At 42.8% G+C, this 17,786-nt stretch overlaps 1 protein-coding gene across 1 annotated transcript in view; it reads right to left on the reverse strand.

Annotated features, from left to right (window-relative positions):
• The window catches only part of DLG2 (discs large MAGUK scaffold protein 2), a 1,591,953-nt gene that overhangs the window by 461,862 nt on the left and 1,112,305 nt on the right, over positions 1–17,786 (reverse strand). The window contains exon 9 of the mRNA XM_084842537.1: positions 5,049–5,099. Coding sequence (XP_084698663.1) covers positions 5,049–5,099 — 51 coding nt within the window. The remainder of the gene's footprint in view (positions 1–5,048; positions 5,100–17,786) is intronic.

Consider the following 17,786-nt stretch of genomic DNA (forward strand, 5'->3'; position numbering starts at 1 on the left):
TATAGGATTTTGTAGTTAAAAACAAACAAATACGAATGCATTTAATACAAGAGTTATATATTATTAATCAATCTATGCTTGGTCCTAACCTACCTACCTTCTCCCCCCTTTCTAAATCCTATTTCCTAAACCACACTGAATAGATGTAGTTTCTTCAGTTCCTAACACGCATTGAGTAAACACATGGGGGGGGCAGGACAAGTGAACCCATTAGAGCAGGGGTGGGCAACATGTGCTCCTCCAGATGTTTTGGCCTACAAATCCCATCAGCCCTAGCCAACATAGCCAATAGTGAGGGATCATGGGAGCTGTAGACCAAAACATCTGAAGGGCTATATGTTGCCCATCCCTTTATTTAACGCACACCCGCCACACCAATGTGTCCACTAGCCATGCCCCCTGACAGCAGCATGTGCATAGGGTTCCTCCACCTGAATGGGACCCCTGATTGGCTAGGGTCGCTGTTTGTGCAGAGGAGTCCTGCACATATACATCTGTACAGGCATAACCACCCCCTTACCCTGAGCCCAAACACACAGATGTCAAGGGACACATTGGCATGGGGGGGGGGATATGCTCCTCCTCCCACATTCATTGAAAAGGTCTGTATAATAAGATACACTTCTAATGAAGGGAAGCATGCTCTGGTCTCTCCCATCAGGCAGGGGAATAAGGGATCCTGGAAGACTGCACCCCTCTCTCCCAGTAAGAATACCATGGAAAGGGAGAGACCTGTCTGACCCAGACATCAACCAAGGACTAGCCACACACCCCTTCTGGGAGAAAACACTCTACTCCACCAGTCATCCTGAGAAAATTGTTGGCCTCACCAGATAGTTGCAACAATTGTGCCCAAGGAAAGAATATAAGGAAAGGGAGATAAACCAAGGGCTGGCCCAAGATAGTTGGCTGGGGTGAAGGAGAGGTGGGTGGCATGGGTGCCCATCTCAGTGCAGGATTCCAGTGGACCACATGCAACCCCAGAGCTGTTCCTGCCAAGTCCCTGCCCCCACTGACCCCCTCCTGTGCTTGTTGAGCCACCCACAACTTAGATCATAGAATCATAGAATAGTAGGGTTGGAAGGGGCCTACAAGGCCATCGAGTCCAACCCCCTGCTCAATGCAGGAATCCAAGTCACAGCAGCCCTGACAGATGGCTGTCCAGCCTCGACTTGAATGCCTCCAGTGTGGGAGAGCCCACCACTTCTCTAGGCAATTGGTTCCATTGTCGTATTGCTCTAACAGTCAGGAAGTTTTTCCTGATGTTCAGCCGGAATCGGGCTTCCTGTCACTTCAGCCCATTATTCAGAGTCCTGCACTCTGGGATGATCAAGAAGAGATCCTGGCCTTCCTCTCTGTGACAACCGTTCAAGTACTTGAAGAGCACTGTCATATCTCCCCTCAGTCTTCTCTTCTCAAGGCTAAACATGCCCAGTTCTTTCAGTCTCTCCTCACAGGGCTTTGTTTGCAGTCCCCTGATCATCTTTGTTGCCCTCCTCTGAACCCTCTCCAGTTTGTCTGCATCCTTCTTATAGTGTGTTGGCCGGGCTCTGTTGGCCTCTGTCGTTGATTGTCATGTTTGAAAAAACATGGTGATGGCAATACTGCGCACACAGACTTATACACAAAATGGTGCCTTGAACTGCCCTTATATGCAAGATTCACAGCATCATTTTGTGCATAAGTCTATGTGCGCAGTATTGTGATCACCACATTTTGAAAACATGGCGATCACGGTGGAAGAGGACAGGGCCCAGGTGAGTGAGGGCAGCTTGGTGAGTGGGTGTGGGGCTTGAGAGCGGGTCTGGGGACATGCAAATGGGGACAGGGACCGGGCCGGCACCCAGAAGGAGAAGCTAGTGCCTTGTCCCATTCCATGTACAAAACCCATCCTGACTGGCTGTTGAATCTTACTTCAACACTGGAGATAGAACAGCATTCCTCCCCTGCTCCTGAGGGCAGCAGGGCAGCTTAGGGAGTTCAGGGCAGGGAGGGGTAGCCATGGAACTAGGTGTAAATCAATGGTAGACACCATACTGCCCATGGACACCAGTGAACCCCCGGATACTTTTCTTGGCACCTGCCAATGTGCCCTACCCCTCCCACTGTTATTTTTAAATTTATTATTATTAACACATTATCTTATTGGCAGCTGGGATTGCTGTGAAATAAGTTTCTGTTGGAGCTGAAACTGTGGGCTTGAATTAGGGATGTACAGACTGTAAAATCCGCTCCGTCTATGTTTTGCAGATTGTCAGGTGCCTTTCGTTCCGTCATCCGCCCACAGACGGATGCGAATATTTTTTTTTCATCTTGCAGAAAAATACAGAAATAATTACGTAAATATTTACATAAGCATTTACGTGAGTATTTACATAATTTACCCCAGTACGTAACATTTAGTGTATTGTCCCCTATTCCATTCTACATTTCCTCAGCAGAAACTTACGTCTTTTTCTACGGATTTATATGCGTAAATTTTCGGGAAAGTAAAGAAATCATCCGAAAGTCCACAGACTCCACAGGGCCTGAGTGGGTTGCTCAGCAGTGGATTCTGCAGGTCGGATTCTTAGAAATCCGAGCTCATTTTAATCCGTCTCAAATTTCTCCAGCATCCCTATTTTGAATGAGTTGTTAAGTATGTTGGGGTTCAGACCCCGCCTCTGCCTTGTGCTCAGTATTTGGGCAGGTTACTTGTCCTTTACCAGGCCTCCTATATGGCAGCCATTTCATGATAGTGCCCAGGACAGTTTCTCAGATTGTCAAATTGCCCATGGACCCAAAGACATTGCCTAACTGTGGCATGAATGTCTGTTTACAACTCATCATTTCATTTTGTCTCCATTACCCTGCTCTCCCTGCTCTCCCTTTTCCCTCCACTCCCCTTCACATGTATGCCATGTCCTTTTAGACTGTAAGCCAGAGGGCAGGGCCTATCTCCCATTTCCATTTCTGTACATACAGTATCTTCCACCAGCACTGCATTGAAATTTCAACTGAGCAGTTTTGGGAGACAATTTTTATCTGAAAAATGGGACAATAGCATAATAAACATATGCTATATAAATGCAATATATATATATGTTATATATACAGTACTGTGCAAAAGTCTTAGGCCACCACCAGCTTTGTTGCTTTAGCAAAGTTTTAATGACCATCCATGATTATTTTTTGGTCTCTGTATTAAAATACAAACAGAAAGTACAGGAAATACAGGCAAAAGTCAGTATTTAGTGGTTTTCCCAGTAGTAATGTATGGCTGTGAGAGCTGGACTGTAAGGAAGGCTGAGCGCCGAAGAATTGATGCTTTCGAACTGTGGTGCTGGAGAAGACTCTTACGAGTCCCCTGGACTGCAAGGAGGTCAAATCAGTCCATCCTAAAGGAAATCAACCCTGAGTGCTCATTGGAAGGACAGATACTGAAGCTGAAGCTCAAATATTTTGGCCACCTAATGCGAAGAGAAAACTCTCTGGAAAAGACCCTGATGCTGGGAAAGACTGAAGGCAAAAGGAGAAGGGGACGGCAGAGGATGAGATGGCTAGATAGCATCACCGATGCAATGAATATGAACTTGAGCACGCTCCGGGAGAGAGCACAGGACAGGAAGGCCTGGCGTGCTATGGTCCATGGGGTCACGAAGAGTCGGACATGACTGAACGACTGAACAACAACCCTTGGCTCTAAGCACATCTTGAACTCTTTTGGGGAGACTGTCCTGAAGTTTTCTGAAGTAATCTCCTGGTATATTATACCAGGCTTCTTTCAGCACTTCCCAAAGTTCTTCTTTAGCTGTAGGTTGTCTTTTATTTCTTTCTCTGTCCAGGTGATCCCATACTGCCTCTATAATATTCAGGTCTGGACTCTGTGGAGGCCCGTCCATGACTGTCAGTGTTTTATCAGCTGTTTTCCTTGCTAAATATGATTTCACTGCATTAGCAGTGTGCTTGGGATTGTTATGCTGAAAAATGAAACCATTCCCAATCAGGCACTTTCCAGAAGGAATGGCATGATGAATTAAAACCAGTCTGTACTTTTCAGCATTCATGATCCCATCAATACGGACAAGATCGCCAATACCACTTGCAGAAATGCAGCCCCAAACCAGGACAGACCCTCCACCATGTTTCACTGAAGGCCGCAAGCACTCATTCGTCCATCTCTCTCCAACAGTTCTTCTCACATATTGTCGACGACTGGACCCCAGAATTTCAAACTTGGATTCATCACTCCATAATACTCTTTTCCACTGATCCTCATTCCAATCTTTGTGAGCTTTAGCATATCTTAGCCTTTTCACCCTGTTCCTCTTCCACAAAAGTGGTTTCTTGGCTGCTTCCCTTCCACGAAGACCATTCCTGGCCAGGCACCTGCTGCTACTCTAGTGTAAGGGGAGGTCACACTAAATACTTGCCACTTTAGCCTATGGAAGCTGTTTTTTCTGATTTTTTTTTCTATTGTTGAATACTGCATACAAATTTCCTGTATTTTCTGGTTGTATTCTAATGAAGAGACAGAGAAATAATTATATATGGTGATTATACCATTGCTAAAACAACAAATGTAATGGTGGCCTAAGACTTTTGCACAGTACTGTATATGTGTGTGTGTGTGTGTGTGTGTGTTTGTGTGTATGTATGTATATATATATATATATATATATGTATGTATGTTATATAAATGCATGCATACATATGTGCATACATACATTGGGAATCTTAGCCAGAAACTATATGCAGAAACATTACACTGTAATACTTAGGACTGCTACATGATGAATTCCCAAATTTGGGGTTTTTCACACTTTTAAAAACAACATGGCAAAACTTTTTATATGGGAAAAAACTCCCTCTCGTAATATATCAAGAAGTATTTCGGGACTTAAGTTCCATCAGCAATCTTGTTCAGCAGGATTTTTGCATAGTTATGTAATGTGAATTCCACTCCAAATAGGTTAATTGAAAATGAGGGATTATATCCAGATAATTGCTTTACTCATGTTGCTAACAAAGTCATCTTATCTCTGCAGTGCAAGGAACAATTAACTTACCCTTTCCAATGTAATTTCTTCAAATTCATATTCAATTTCTGTTCCATTGACCTAAAAATGAAAAACAGAGTAATCTATTAATACCTGTGGGAGATATAGAGGGAAAGTCCTGTGTTTTGATGAGAGTAAGAGTTCTTTCAAGTGTGATGAAATGAAAAAGAGAGAGAGAGTCAGTAATCCTTTGTCAACTGGAATAAATAAAGAGCTCCATGCGTGGGAGAACTGGATAGCATTATACAAATGAGAGAAGTTTCTATATGACAGTTGATATGGCAAAACCTTGCAATATTTTATCTCTCTGGTACACATAGGAAATTGTTATAAAATGGCAATCCTGTGGCATCTGACCCCTTGGAAGATACATAAAATGGACAATTCATTGATCAGTCATGATTAATATCTACTACCTCCAGGATCAGAATCTCAGTCTCATAAAGGTTCTTGCCTTTCCATCACCAAGTTCATCCTCTCCCAGTTCCATAAGAGGTTGTTTTTTCCCTTTACACAAATCTGAGCATACATTTGTGCGTAGTTTTTTTTCAAATGCACACACTTTTTGTGGACATTTTTTCAAATGTACACATTTTTGAATGCATGTCACCACGGGATGTACAATACTTTTATTTCTGTTCACAAATCATGTGAACATGTTCCATTTGCAATCCTGAATGTGAATGAGAACAGGAGTGCTGGGGGAAGGGGGGAGAAATGTTTACAGATTCTGGAATTTGCAATCACATTCGAAAAATGCATGCATATTTTTGAAATGCACATTAGAAAACAAACACGTTTTCACACTGTAGTCAATGTGGAGAAGTGCGGACTTTTGAAAAATATGCACAGAAATGCACTTTTCTCAGTCGAATGAGCTGAAAACAGGACTAAAGCAGGAGCGGGATGAAACGAATTTCAACATGATTTTTGGAGCATTTAGGTGAGCTTGAAAATCACTGGTTCTCCCACCTGTACTGCCCCCACTGACCAAAGCAAGCTTGTGTGCATTTTAGGAATGTACGCAGTGCTTTCTGGACATTTTTTCAAATGTGTACATGTTTCGAAAGCTTTTTTTTTTCTATTCCATGGAACACATTGTAAACTCGGAAATGTATGGAAATCTGATCACAAATTGTGTTCGGTTCGAAGAGGTGTAGATGAGGTAAATCCATAAAAATAAAAAATAAAAACCTTGATGGAACAAATTTCTCACCCATGCCTACTCTATACCAGTCACAGGGAACATGAATGGCAGGGTGTTATTGCCTTCATATCCTGCTTGTGGTCTTCCCATTCTAGTTGCTCACTGTGGGAAGGTCCAATCCAGCGGGGTTCCCCTTATGGTCTTAGGACACTCTTGGGCAACCCACTGCCCACAAGCCCCATGCCTCACTCAGTGATCTTCCCTGCCAATACCCTAGTCACCCCCCGAATTGCCCCCTGAATTGCCCCCTGCAATCATAGGAGCGACATTACTGGGGCCTTCCCTGTTGAAACCAGTGCCTGCTGCTCACTTCCTGCCCCCACTGCCAATGGAGCACCCACCACTGCTGCCCACAGTCTGCCTTCCCCCTGCTCCTATTGGCCCCCTGCCCCAAGAAGAGGATGAGGTGGCCCTGGAGCAGTGGCTGCCAAGCATCAGGCTTCTAGGCTGGCACTGCAGAAGCCTTTTCTCTCTCTCAGATTGGAGCTGCACATTGGCCACTACTCTCCAAGAGGCAAAAAGGCCAGCTGCCATAGTGGCCGAGCTGGGCTCCTGCTGGGGCCACACTCCCACAGCCGCTTGCCTTGTGAGTTGAGGTTAGCTGAGGAGGAGGAGGGAGGTGAAGGAGGAAGAGGCAGGGCAGCATGCAGCTATATTGTGCCCTCTCCCTGCAGCCAGCCCAGCTCTCCCATGCAGCAGAAAGGAGGTGGGGGAAGGGCAACCTCTCATATCTCCCCGCTTCCGGAGTATCAAGTCAGCAGAAGTGGGTCATCAAGTTGCAAAGTGCACAGCGGGGCCTTTCTCTGCTCAAATTTCCATTCATTCATTCATTCATTCATTCATTCATTTTATTTCTATACGCTCCATAGCCGGACCTCTCTGGGTGGTTCACAAAAATTAAAAACCATTAAAATATATTATACAAACTACAAAAATCATTTACATAAAACATATAAACAGATAGCACACATCCAGACAACATATATCTAAAAACAGTTTAAAAAATTTGTGGTTCAATTTTGTGAACCGCCCAGAGAGCTTCGGCTATTGGGCGGTATAGAAATAAATAAATAAATAAATAAATAAATAAATAATAAAATAAATAAAAACAATCCCCCAAAGGCAATCCAGCACCTGATTAAAACTCATTATATGCTGCCAAATGCCTCAGAGAAGAGGACAGTTTTAATCTGATACCAAAAAGATAATAATGGGCTTTGTCGTGATTCACGGACACCCCCCCCAGTGTTCAACAGCATATGTACGTTTCAAAAATGTGTACATATCAAAATGTGAACATTTCAAAATGAGTACCTTTCAAAAATGTGGACATTTCTAAATGAGTTCATTTTTAAGAAGTGTACATTACAAAATGAGTACAATTAAAAAATGTGTACATTTCAAAATGAGTACATTTCAATAAAGTGTACCTTTCAAAAAAGTGTACATTTCAAAATGAGTACATTTCTAAAAAGCGTACATTTCAAAAAGAGTACATTTCAAAAATATGTACATTTCAGAATGAGTACCTTTCAAAAATGTGGACATTCTAAATGAATACATTTTTTAAAAAGTGTACGTATCACTGCCTTGTTGTGGCGAAGGGACTTGCATAACTCAGTGAAGCCATAAGCTATGCTGTGCAGGGCCACCCAAGATGGACAGGTCATGGTGGAGAGTTCTGACAAAATGTGGTCCACTGGAGAAGGAAATGGCAACCCACTTCAGTATTCTTGCCAAGAAAACTCCATGGAATGTATAACAAGGCTAAAAGAGATGATGCCGGAAGATGAGCCCCTCAGGACGGAAGGTGTCCAATATACTACTGGGGAAGAGCAGAAGGAATTTCCAAGTAGCGCCAGAAAGAGTGAAGTGGCTGGACCAAAGCCAAAAGGACACTCAGCTGTGGATGTGTCTGGTGGTGAAAAGAAAGTGTGATGCTGTAAAGAACAATATATTTAGGAACCTGGAATGTCAGATCAATGAATCAGGGTAAGCTGGAAGTGGTCAAAGAGCAAACACTTTTTTCCAACAGCACAAGAGACGACTCTACACATGGACATCACCAGATGGTCAATATCGAAATCAGATTGATTATGTCCTTTGCAGCCAAAGGTGGAGAAGCTCTATACAGTCAGTAAAAACAAGACCTGGAGCTGACTGTGGCTCAGATCATGAGCTGCTCCTTGCAAAATTTCAGCTTAAATTGAAGAACGTCGGGAAAACCACTAAACCATTCAGGTATGACCTAAATCATATCCCTTATGAATATACAGTGGAGGTGAGGAATAGATTTCAGGGATTAGACCTGATAGACAGAGTGCCTGAGGAACTACTGACGGAGGTCTGCAACATTGTTCAGGAGGCAGCAACTCAATCCATCCCAAAGAAAAAGAAATGCAAGAAAGCAAAGTGGCTGTCTGATGAGGCTTTACAAGAAAGAAGGGAAGCGAAAAGCAAGGGAGAAAGGGGAAGATATATCCAACTGAATGCAGAGTACCAGAGAATAGCAAGGAGAGACAAGAAGGCCTTCTTAAATGAACAATGCAAAGAAATCGAGGAAAACAATAGAATGGGAAATACTAGAGATCTTTTCAAGAAAATTGGAGATCTCAAGGGAACGTTTTGTGCAAAGATGAGCATGATAAAGGACAAAGAAGGCAGGGACCTAACCGAAGCAGAAGAGATTAAGAAGAGGTGGAAAGAATACACAGAAGAAGTATACGGGAAAGATCTTAATGTCCCTGATAGCCATGATAGTGCGGTCACTGAACTTGAGCCGGACATCCTCGAGAGTGAAGTCAAGTGGGCCTTAGGAAGCATGACTAACAACAAAGCTAGCGGAGATGACAGTCTTCCAGCTGAGCTATTTAAAATCCTAAAAGATGATGCTGTTAAAGTGCTGCATTCAATATGCCAACACATTTGGAACACTCAACAGTGGCCACAAGACTGGAAAAGGTCAGTTTACATTCCAATTCCAAAGAAGGGCAATGCCAAAGAGTGTTCAAACTACCGTACAATTGTGCTTATTTCACATGCCAGCAAGGTGATGCTCAAAATCCTACAAGCTAGGCTTCAGCAGCATGTGAACCGAGAACTACCAGAAGTACAAGCTGGGTTTCGAAGAGACAGAGGAACTAGAGTTCAAATCACCAACATTCGCTGGATCATGGAGAAAGCAAGAGAATTCCAGAAAAACATCTATTTCTGCTTCACTGATTATGCTAAAGCCTTTGATTGTGTGGATCAGAAGAAACTGTGGCAAATTCTGAAAGAGATGGGAGTACCAGACCACCTTATCTGTCTCCTGAGAAACCTGTACGAGGGTCAAGAAGCAACAGTAAGAACCGGACATGGAACAACTGATTGGTTCTAAATTGGGAAAGGAGTATGACAAGGCTGTATATTGTCACCCTGCTTATTTAACTTATATGCAGAGTACATCATGAGAAACGCCAGGTTGGATGAATCACAGGTTGGAATTAAGATTGCCAGGAGAATTGTCAACAACCTCAGATATGCAGATGATACCACCCTAATGGCAGAAAGCGAAGAGGATCTAAAGAGCCTCTTGTTGAGGGTGAAAGTGGAGAGTGCAAAAGCTGGTCTGAAACTCAACATTAAAAAAACGAAGATCATGGCATCTGGCCCCATCACTTCCTGGCATATAGAAGGGGAAGAAATGGAAACAGTGACAGATTTTACTTTCTTGGGCTCCAAGATCACTGCAGATGGTGACTGTAGCCATGAAATTAAAAGACGCTTGCTCCTTGGGAGGAAACCTATGGCACACCTAGACAGCATAGTAAGAAGCAGAGACATCACCTTGCTGACAAAGATCCATCTAATCAAAGCTATGGTTTTCCCAGTAGTAATGTATGGCTGTGAGAGCTGGACTATAAGGAAGGCTGAGCGCTGAAGAATGGATGCTTTTGAACTGTGGTGTTGGAGAAGACTCTTACGAGTCCCCTGGACTGCAAGGAGGTCAAATTAATCAATCCTAAAGGAAATCAACCCTGACTGCTTATTGGAAGGACAGAGACTGAAACTGAAGCTCAAATATTTTGGCCACCTAATGCAAAGAGATAACTCTCTGGAAAAGACTCTGATGCTGGGAAAGATTGAAGGCAAAAGGAGAAGGGGACGGCAGAGGATGAGATGGCTAGATAGCATCACCGATGCAATGAACTGGAGCACACTCCAGGAGAGAGCGGAGGACAGGAAGGCCTGGCGTGCTATGGTCCATGGGGTCATGAAGAGTCAGACACGACTTAACGACTGAACAACAACAACAACATTTCAAAATGCGTACATTTCAAAATGCGTACATTTCAAAAATGCATACAGTTGATGCATACATTTGGAAAAGCACACATGGAATACACGTGGATTTTCATGCAAAAGAAAACCTGGTGGTCATAAGTTGCCATAAGATACCACTGTTGCAGAACCCAGAGTCAGAGAGACCACGGAGTGAAGGAAAAAGAGATTCTTTATTTAACGCGTGGGCTTAAGGCTGGAATCATTTCCAAAGAGCCAGAAGCCCCGAAATACATCAGCACATTGTTTTTATAGACATTGTGACACATATGAAATGGCTCCTCCTCCCCCTCCCATGTGGGGTTGCAGTCCTCAACATTTCTTCTCTTAGCACTATTGTTTATAATACAAGAACTGGGTTATAGGGTAGCCATGATAAGGAGAGAACAGAAGAGAACAGCAGAGAACAAGATATACAATTGTATGACCTTTGACAAGATAAGGAATTCCTGTGTCTCGTCAGCTTACAACAATATATTCAAGGGAGAAAGAGCTCAGCAAGAACATGAAGCATGAGACTGCATGAGGCTACTTAGTCTGACCCCTGATATGGCTGCTACACCACGTTCCAATAACATATTAGTTCCAGGTAATATAAATTAGGAGACAGGTTATGAAAACTTTCTTTCCAAAAGGATTTGGTATTTGATGGTGTAGGTAGGAGAAAACAAAATGGTGCAAGGAACAGTGGTGTTAGAATTTTGCATTCACTTGATGCTTTGAAGATGCCACAGGGATCAAGGACTTCCTCCAGGAGTCCCATGCATGGCCAGTGAGGCAGACTTACTAGTTGCAGTGCTACAATGACATTTTAAACTATCTCAGTACAAAAAGTTTATTCCCCAAACTGGTGCTCTCCAGATTCTTTGGACTTCAACTCCCAGCCTCCCCAGTCAGCATGGTCAATGGCCAGGAATGCTGGGAGTTGTAGTTTGAAATATCTGGAGGACACCAAGATGTGGAAGGTTGGTCTAGCAATATTGTGTCTAGGTTGATGATTTAGCCATCTCCTTCACCTCACCTCACATACAATGCCTCAAGTATTCCCTCATTTATTACATCACTGATTTTTGACCCTGTGCACTTGACCAGACTTTGGTATATTCACCAAGTGGAACATAGGAACATAGGAACATAGGAAGCTACCTTATATCCTGTCCAGTATTGCTCTTTAGGGTTTCAGGCAGGATTTTTTCCAGACTGACGTGGAGAAGCTGGGGCTCAAACCTGGGACCCATGGATCCTAGGACCTTCTGCATACCAAGCATGGGACCTGGGACCCATGGATCCTAGGACCTTCTGCATACCAAGTATGTGCTCTACCACTGAGCCACAGCTCTGTTGCTGGTGGCCCCGTGCACCTCTCTTGGCCTCACCACGGCCAAGACCATCCTTGGCTGCCTGCAAGTCTGAAAAAAATGGAACACTACTATATTTCTGATACAATATCTTGCAAAACGCACCCCCCAAAAAACCCCAATGTCATCAGGTCTCAAACCATTTACTCTGTACTAGTCCAATCGAAGTGAGTGGGGATTGCTCATGGGGTTAAGCAGCTTAAGGATGGTGGCCTGCATTGAATAGATACGTGGGCAAATGCTCGCTTATCAGAGCACTGGAGCATGAAAGCTAATGCTAGCTAGGAAGTGCATTTCCTTAGCTGGTGTCTCCAAGAGGTCTTATTTCTAAAGTTCTTTGAGTCATTTCTTCCTAGGGGAGGTGATAATATGGGATCTTTCTGCCCCAACAAGAGGTCCTGTTGCTGATTGACAATTTGCACAGCATAGTATTATTATAACTTTTGTACACTTTATCTTAAAATAAATATGCTTTAATAAAGGAATAAATTAGCCTCAAAATGTTATCAGAAAGGAGATTCCAAGAAGGGCACCCATTGTGACATTTCCCAGCCCCTCTTCTCATTGTGGAGGAAGCAGCTGGAGCCAGGAGAAACCAGGAACCAGGAGAAAACCATATACTGGAAATGGTTCACATAACCTCCTGCCTGGACTGCGCTTCAAATATTCCCCACTCCCTATTGGCTGTCTTGAGTGCCATTTTTGGCAGAAAGGCAGGATGTAAATTGAATGAATGAATGAATGAATGATATTATATAAGAACTCTGCAGCAGCTCAATTCTCGCATATGGGATCTGGCTCTCAAGAAGAGCCCATCTCTCAAAGACTACTGAACATAGGGAGTATCCTGTATAGCACTGGTGGGGGGGGGAGCTTTCAGAAGGGGTCAGGCTTAGAAATCACTTGTGTGCACAGATCTTACCATCCAGTCATTTGGATATAATGTTTTATATATTTTAAATTGTTTTATTGTGTGTTGTTTGGTTTTAATTTTTGTGAACTGCCCAGAGAGCTTCGGCTATTGGGCGGTATAGAAATAAATAAATAAATAAATAAATAAATATAAGCCAACATTAATAATCAGTTATGCTTAAAATTATCCAATCGGGCTGAATCAGCCCTTTAACTCCCAGCCCCCAGCCCCCCCAAACCCTGCATTAAGAATTATAATTCTAATTGAGATTACGTCTTCCACCCAACCAACCTTGAAAAACAAATAAGTAATAGAAAGGAAAGTCACGCAAAGATATGCAGCAACATGCCATTCTCATTTCCCCCTCCTGTGATGTCTAATATTTGTTCTTTTCACCAGACTCACTTTCCAAATCACAATACAGATGGCTAAACATGGGGGGAAAATTGGTGCAAACATCCCTCCCTTTGATGCTCTGTTTTCAAAGATTTTTATGTAACTCATAATACACAGGTTTTCTGAAGTTATTTTGCTTTCTTGTTTTGTGGTATCTAATCGCTGCCATCTTTCTCAGTTGTTCCTATCCCCCCCTCCACCCCCCAATGCATAAAAGTATTGTTTTTATTTAAGATCAACATGAAAGGTGCGAGATCCAATCTAGGTTTCCAGCTTACGAACATTGTTCCATAAGGCTTTTCATTGCTTCACTGCATACAGTCAAGTTTCCTTTGTGTTAAATTGCTATTAACTGAGTGAGGGGGAAGACGGGGGGGGGACAAAAGATGTGCACTGATTATCTAAAGTAGCTTTTGCATTCATATGAGATCCAGTTACACAGGGGTGGGCAACTTGTGGCCCTCCAGATGGTTTGGCTTACAACTCCCATCAGCCCTAGCCAATGGTGAGGGATGATGGGAGCTGTAGGCCAAAACATCTGATTATTGTTCAGTTCCCACAGAAGGGGCAGATCTGTCCACACTACAGATCTAAGGCTTCAGTTGGCTTTAGCTCCCTGCTGAGACAACATCCTCCTATTGTCCTAGTATCAGATAGTACCAGCCAGCAGGACCCATTTGGAGCTATCCAAGGTCCTCGTTTATCCCTGCCTCGATCTTGCAGCTAGCTTCCCATAAATGCTTCAAGGAACCAAAGAATGGGATAATATTCAGGTAAGCCAGTATATCTGGAACTGGATATCTTGGTGTTATAAATGGATAAAGAGGAGGTGAATTTATGTAAAAAGTGCTTTACATGTTTGAAGTTACAAATTTCATCTCAGTCTTTTTGAGAACCTCCTGGGTAGGCTGATATTATCTCTATGTTGCAGATAAAGATTTTGAGAGAATAGAGTTTTGCCCAGTACGACCTAGTGAGTTCATGTTGGAGAGATTTGTACTGGAAACATCCCAAAGCACAGCTCACACTGCTAGCTAAAGCACAACGACTCTAATTTTCATAGCCAATATTATGTTTAACATTATCATCTATATGTTTTTAAACCTAGCAATATAATTGATTCCCCAATGTCTTTTTCTCATTTCCAATCAGTGCTCATTTGGGAGATACATGTAGTAGCTTTCATGAGAAATCTGACCCCTCAAAAGCATTTGAGACTTTTACTGCAATAGGAAAAAAGTGCCACGTAATTGGTTTGCCAGGATTCAATAACACCAGAATCACTCCAGCGTTGTTTAATGTATTTACTTGATACTTTCATAAATGTTTGACTTAGTTTGTAATCTAGTCTGCTCTGTACTTTCAAGGCCTCAGGGAAAACTGGCATATGACTCAGCATAATATGCAGAACAAGACAACACCCAATGTTCACTCTTGACCATAACTTTTTTTCCAATCAATTGAATGATCCATATTGTCCTAAAAGGATGGTTCTGAAGGTAACTGACCTAGTTCATATGCAGTGTCCATCAAAGCCACACCCTGGGTTTGTGCACTCCCCCTTCCAAAAACACAGATTGGTACATGAATATTATTGGACTGAGGGTTTAGGACACCTTGATTCATATCAGTATTGGTCAACTGATGGCTTGTGAGCTCCATCATCCCTGCCATGATTCTGTTTGGGCCTCTACTCCTCCATGCATCGGACTAGAAGTGGCCAGTGATCCTCTTATTCTGCTTCTGACCTGACAGACCTCAGTTCAAGTGTGAAAAGAGAAGACAGTTTGGGGTACGCCATCCTTTTATGCTGGGATGGACAGCTGCTAATGTCTTCAGCTTGTGGTCCCTCACTAGTTTGGGTAAGGGTATCTGAAGATGAATAAGGTTATCTTGGCTAAGGGCATCTGCCAGTATCCCCAGATGAAGTTGGCCATCACCACTGCAGACTGTTCTGACTGCTCATTCTTCCCAAGTTACACTGATACTAAGATTTGCAGTAAGGTTTCAGTAAAAATAAAAATGCCAGAATTAGGGATGGATAGATAAGTCTGTTTACAGCCCATGTCATTTTTGCACATGTCCAGTCATGAATTCATTCAGTCCCATGTTCAGCTTTTTTAAAAGTGCATGAAAATTTGCACTTAAATTGAATACATTATCCTACAAAATACACAGTTTTCTATGCCGTGTTCTCTAAAACATATATATTTGTGCACCCCCCCTCCCCAATACACATATTTGTATGCATTTTTGAGCAGAGAACTGCACTGCAGCATTCAGAGAAGTGTGCAATCTGATGCCCTTCGGTAACTGTGTTCCAAGTTGCACATTAGGTCAGGAAGTGTGAATTGGAGAGGGACATGGCCAGCACTGAGAGAAGCAGCCAGTCTTCCCATCACTGGCCAAGTCCCAAGGGCTTTCAGCAGCATGCCTAATCCCTATGGAGCTGGCACACAGCGCATGAAACCGCTTGTCAGGCACTAGGAAGAGTTTCAGTTCGCATATTGGTTCGAAAGTGTGAAATTAAGTTCACATTAAAATGTGAACCAAATGTATTCTTCTCTCCCATTCCTAGCCCTGGTAATTTAGAGACCGGTTTGAGCTACTGTTAAATATATTTCCAAAGGTATAGCCATAGAATATTTCCAGAGGGATAACCACGTTGTTTTTGCTGTTGCAGCAAAAGCAATAGAGTCTTGTGGACCTTAAAGACTAATGATTTTATTATGGCATGAGATCTTATGGACTGCAGTCCACTTCATCAAATGCATGATGTGTGGTCCTGACTTACAGGTGTATATACACAAGGCTGTGACGGTGGGGAGATGACAAACAGTGAGGTCAGAGGGAAATGAAATGCAGACAGTACAGTGATAAATTACATTATTATCAGCTGCCATTACAGAAACCGTTGCTGGTGATAATAACACAGGCATGGGTAAACTAATTAAAACATGTAGTGCAGAAAGAAACCTTTATCATGGTTTATGTTGTGGAAGATGAGCAGGTGAATGAGTGGATGGGATTATTAGGTCCTGTAATAGTTGTGGCCAGAATGGATATGGGGGAAGAGTTGGCATCTGGGTTTCACGATTTGCCCTGTGAAGGTTTGATTGAAATAGGAAAAGTTGAATAAATTTTGCTTCCTGGTGCCATAGTCCTAAACAGAATATACACTGCAACCTAAATCACCCCCCTCCCCGCTGCCGCCGGTGGAAGCATGGCTAAAGAACAGTATACACAATTCTAAAATAAAATGCACATTCTGATGCATTTATCTGCTGTTTTTAGGTATAGATGCTGTTTCTTTCTTTGTCGTATTGTAGGTCATGATTCCCCGCCCCCCGAAATGTGAGATGAATTACAATATTTGCTCTGCTCTCTGTGCATGTGGGCGAAAGACTGCCAGCAGCCCACAAGAGTGTTGATCATTATTCCTGGAGAGAAGCTGGCAGAAAATTGCAAAGTTCAAGGCTTTGCTGTCAAGACACATAGAGGCTTATAGCCATTAATCCTCCAGTATCAGGTAGAGTATATTAGTGTAGGGTAAAACAAACAATTACACTTCAGTCTTGATTTCCCACCCTGAGCTGTCTCCACAGAGTACGGAAATTACCTCGCGGAGTCTGCTTGGGATCACATTTACCTTCCAATTGAGTCAATCTTCAGTAGAAAATTATCGGATCAAGTATTCATGAGACCAAGTTAATTTGCGCTACCCACGGAGAGATTCTTTTTTCTAGTTGGTGGTGACGAGAGACGTTCCTTGCTTGACTGAGAGCAGATTAAAATTTGAGCTGGTGATTCTCATTAGCTCATTGTAGTATGGTCAGTGAATCCCTCTATTATATAAAATATAGCTTAAAAAGAGGGGAGACAGATTCTGAGCCGTGATTCAGGTTTTATCAGTATGGATAGCCAAGGAGTCCACATAGTCATTTGCTTCACACATATTTGAATGCCATAATAATGCTGCATATTGTTCACAGCTCTGCTTTTTAAATAATTGAGACATCATGGGTTTCCTTAGAATTAAGACTGATACTCACCAATGTCGACAATTTACAAAAACACCCTGCGAAAGTTTGAGGCCTACAAGGGCAAGGAAAAAGGTCAGGCCTAGAGGCCTGCAGTTTTTTTGTTGGGAGGGAGTATTCCTGAGAGGAGTAGTTTCTTTTCCCCAGTTAAGTTTCATTTCTTCAGGTTTGAAGCAGTACTTTCAGTTTTGGGGAAGGAGGGTATTAAAAGAGAGAGTCAGAAAGACCAGAGCAGTAAGAGCAGAACTGAGGAGACCAGAGCCTGAAGAAGTAACAGGAAGAAGCAGCCTGGAGAAGTCCAAGTACAGCTAGGGTAAAGGAACTTGCATTTTGCAACTTTTATGTTCTCTTAATGCCTTTTGTATCACTCAGCTCCATTGTGTAAATACCTTTAGCTGTGATTTGCTTGCTTTAATTTGCCAGTAAACTGCTGTGGTTAAACCCGCTGTGTAGATTACCAATCACCCCACACCTACAGCCTAAACCCCATGTTACTGGAAAGGTAAAAGT

Source organism: Heloderma suspectum, chromosome 3 (genome assembly GCF_057233095.1).
Source record: "Heloderma suspectum isolate Gila_16-S chromosome 3, 16-S_ref, whole genome shotgun sequence".
NCBI lineage: Eukaryota > Metazoa > Chordata > Lepidosauria > Squamata > Helodermatidae > Heloderma > Heloderma suspectum.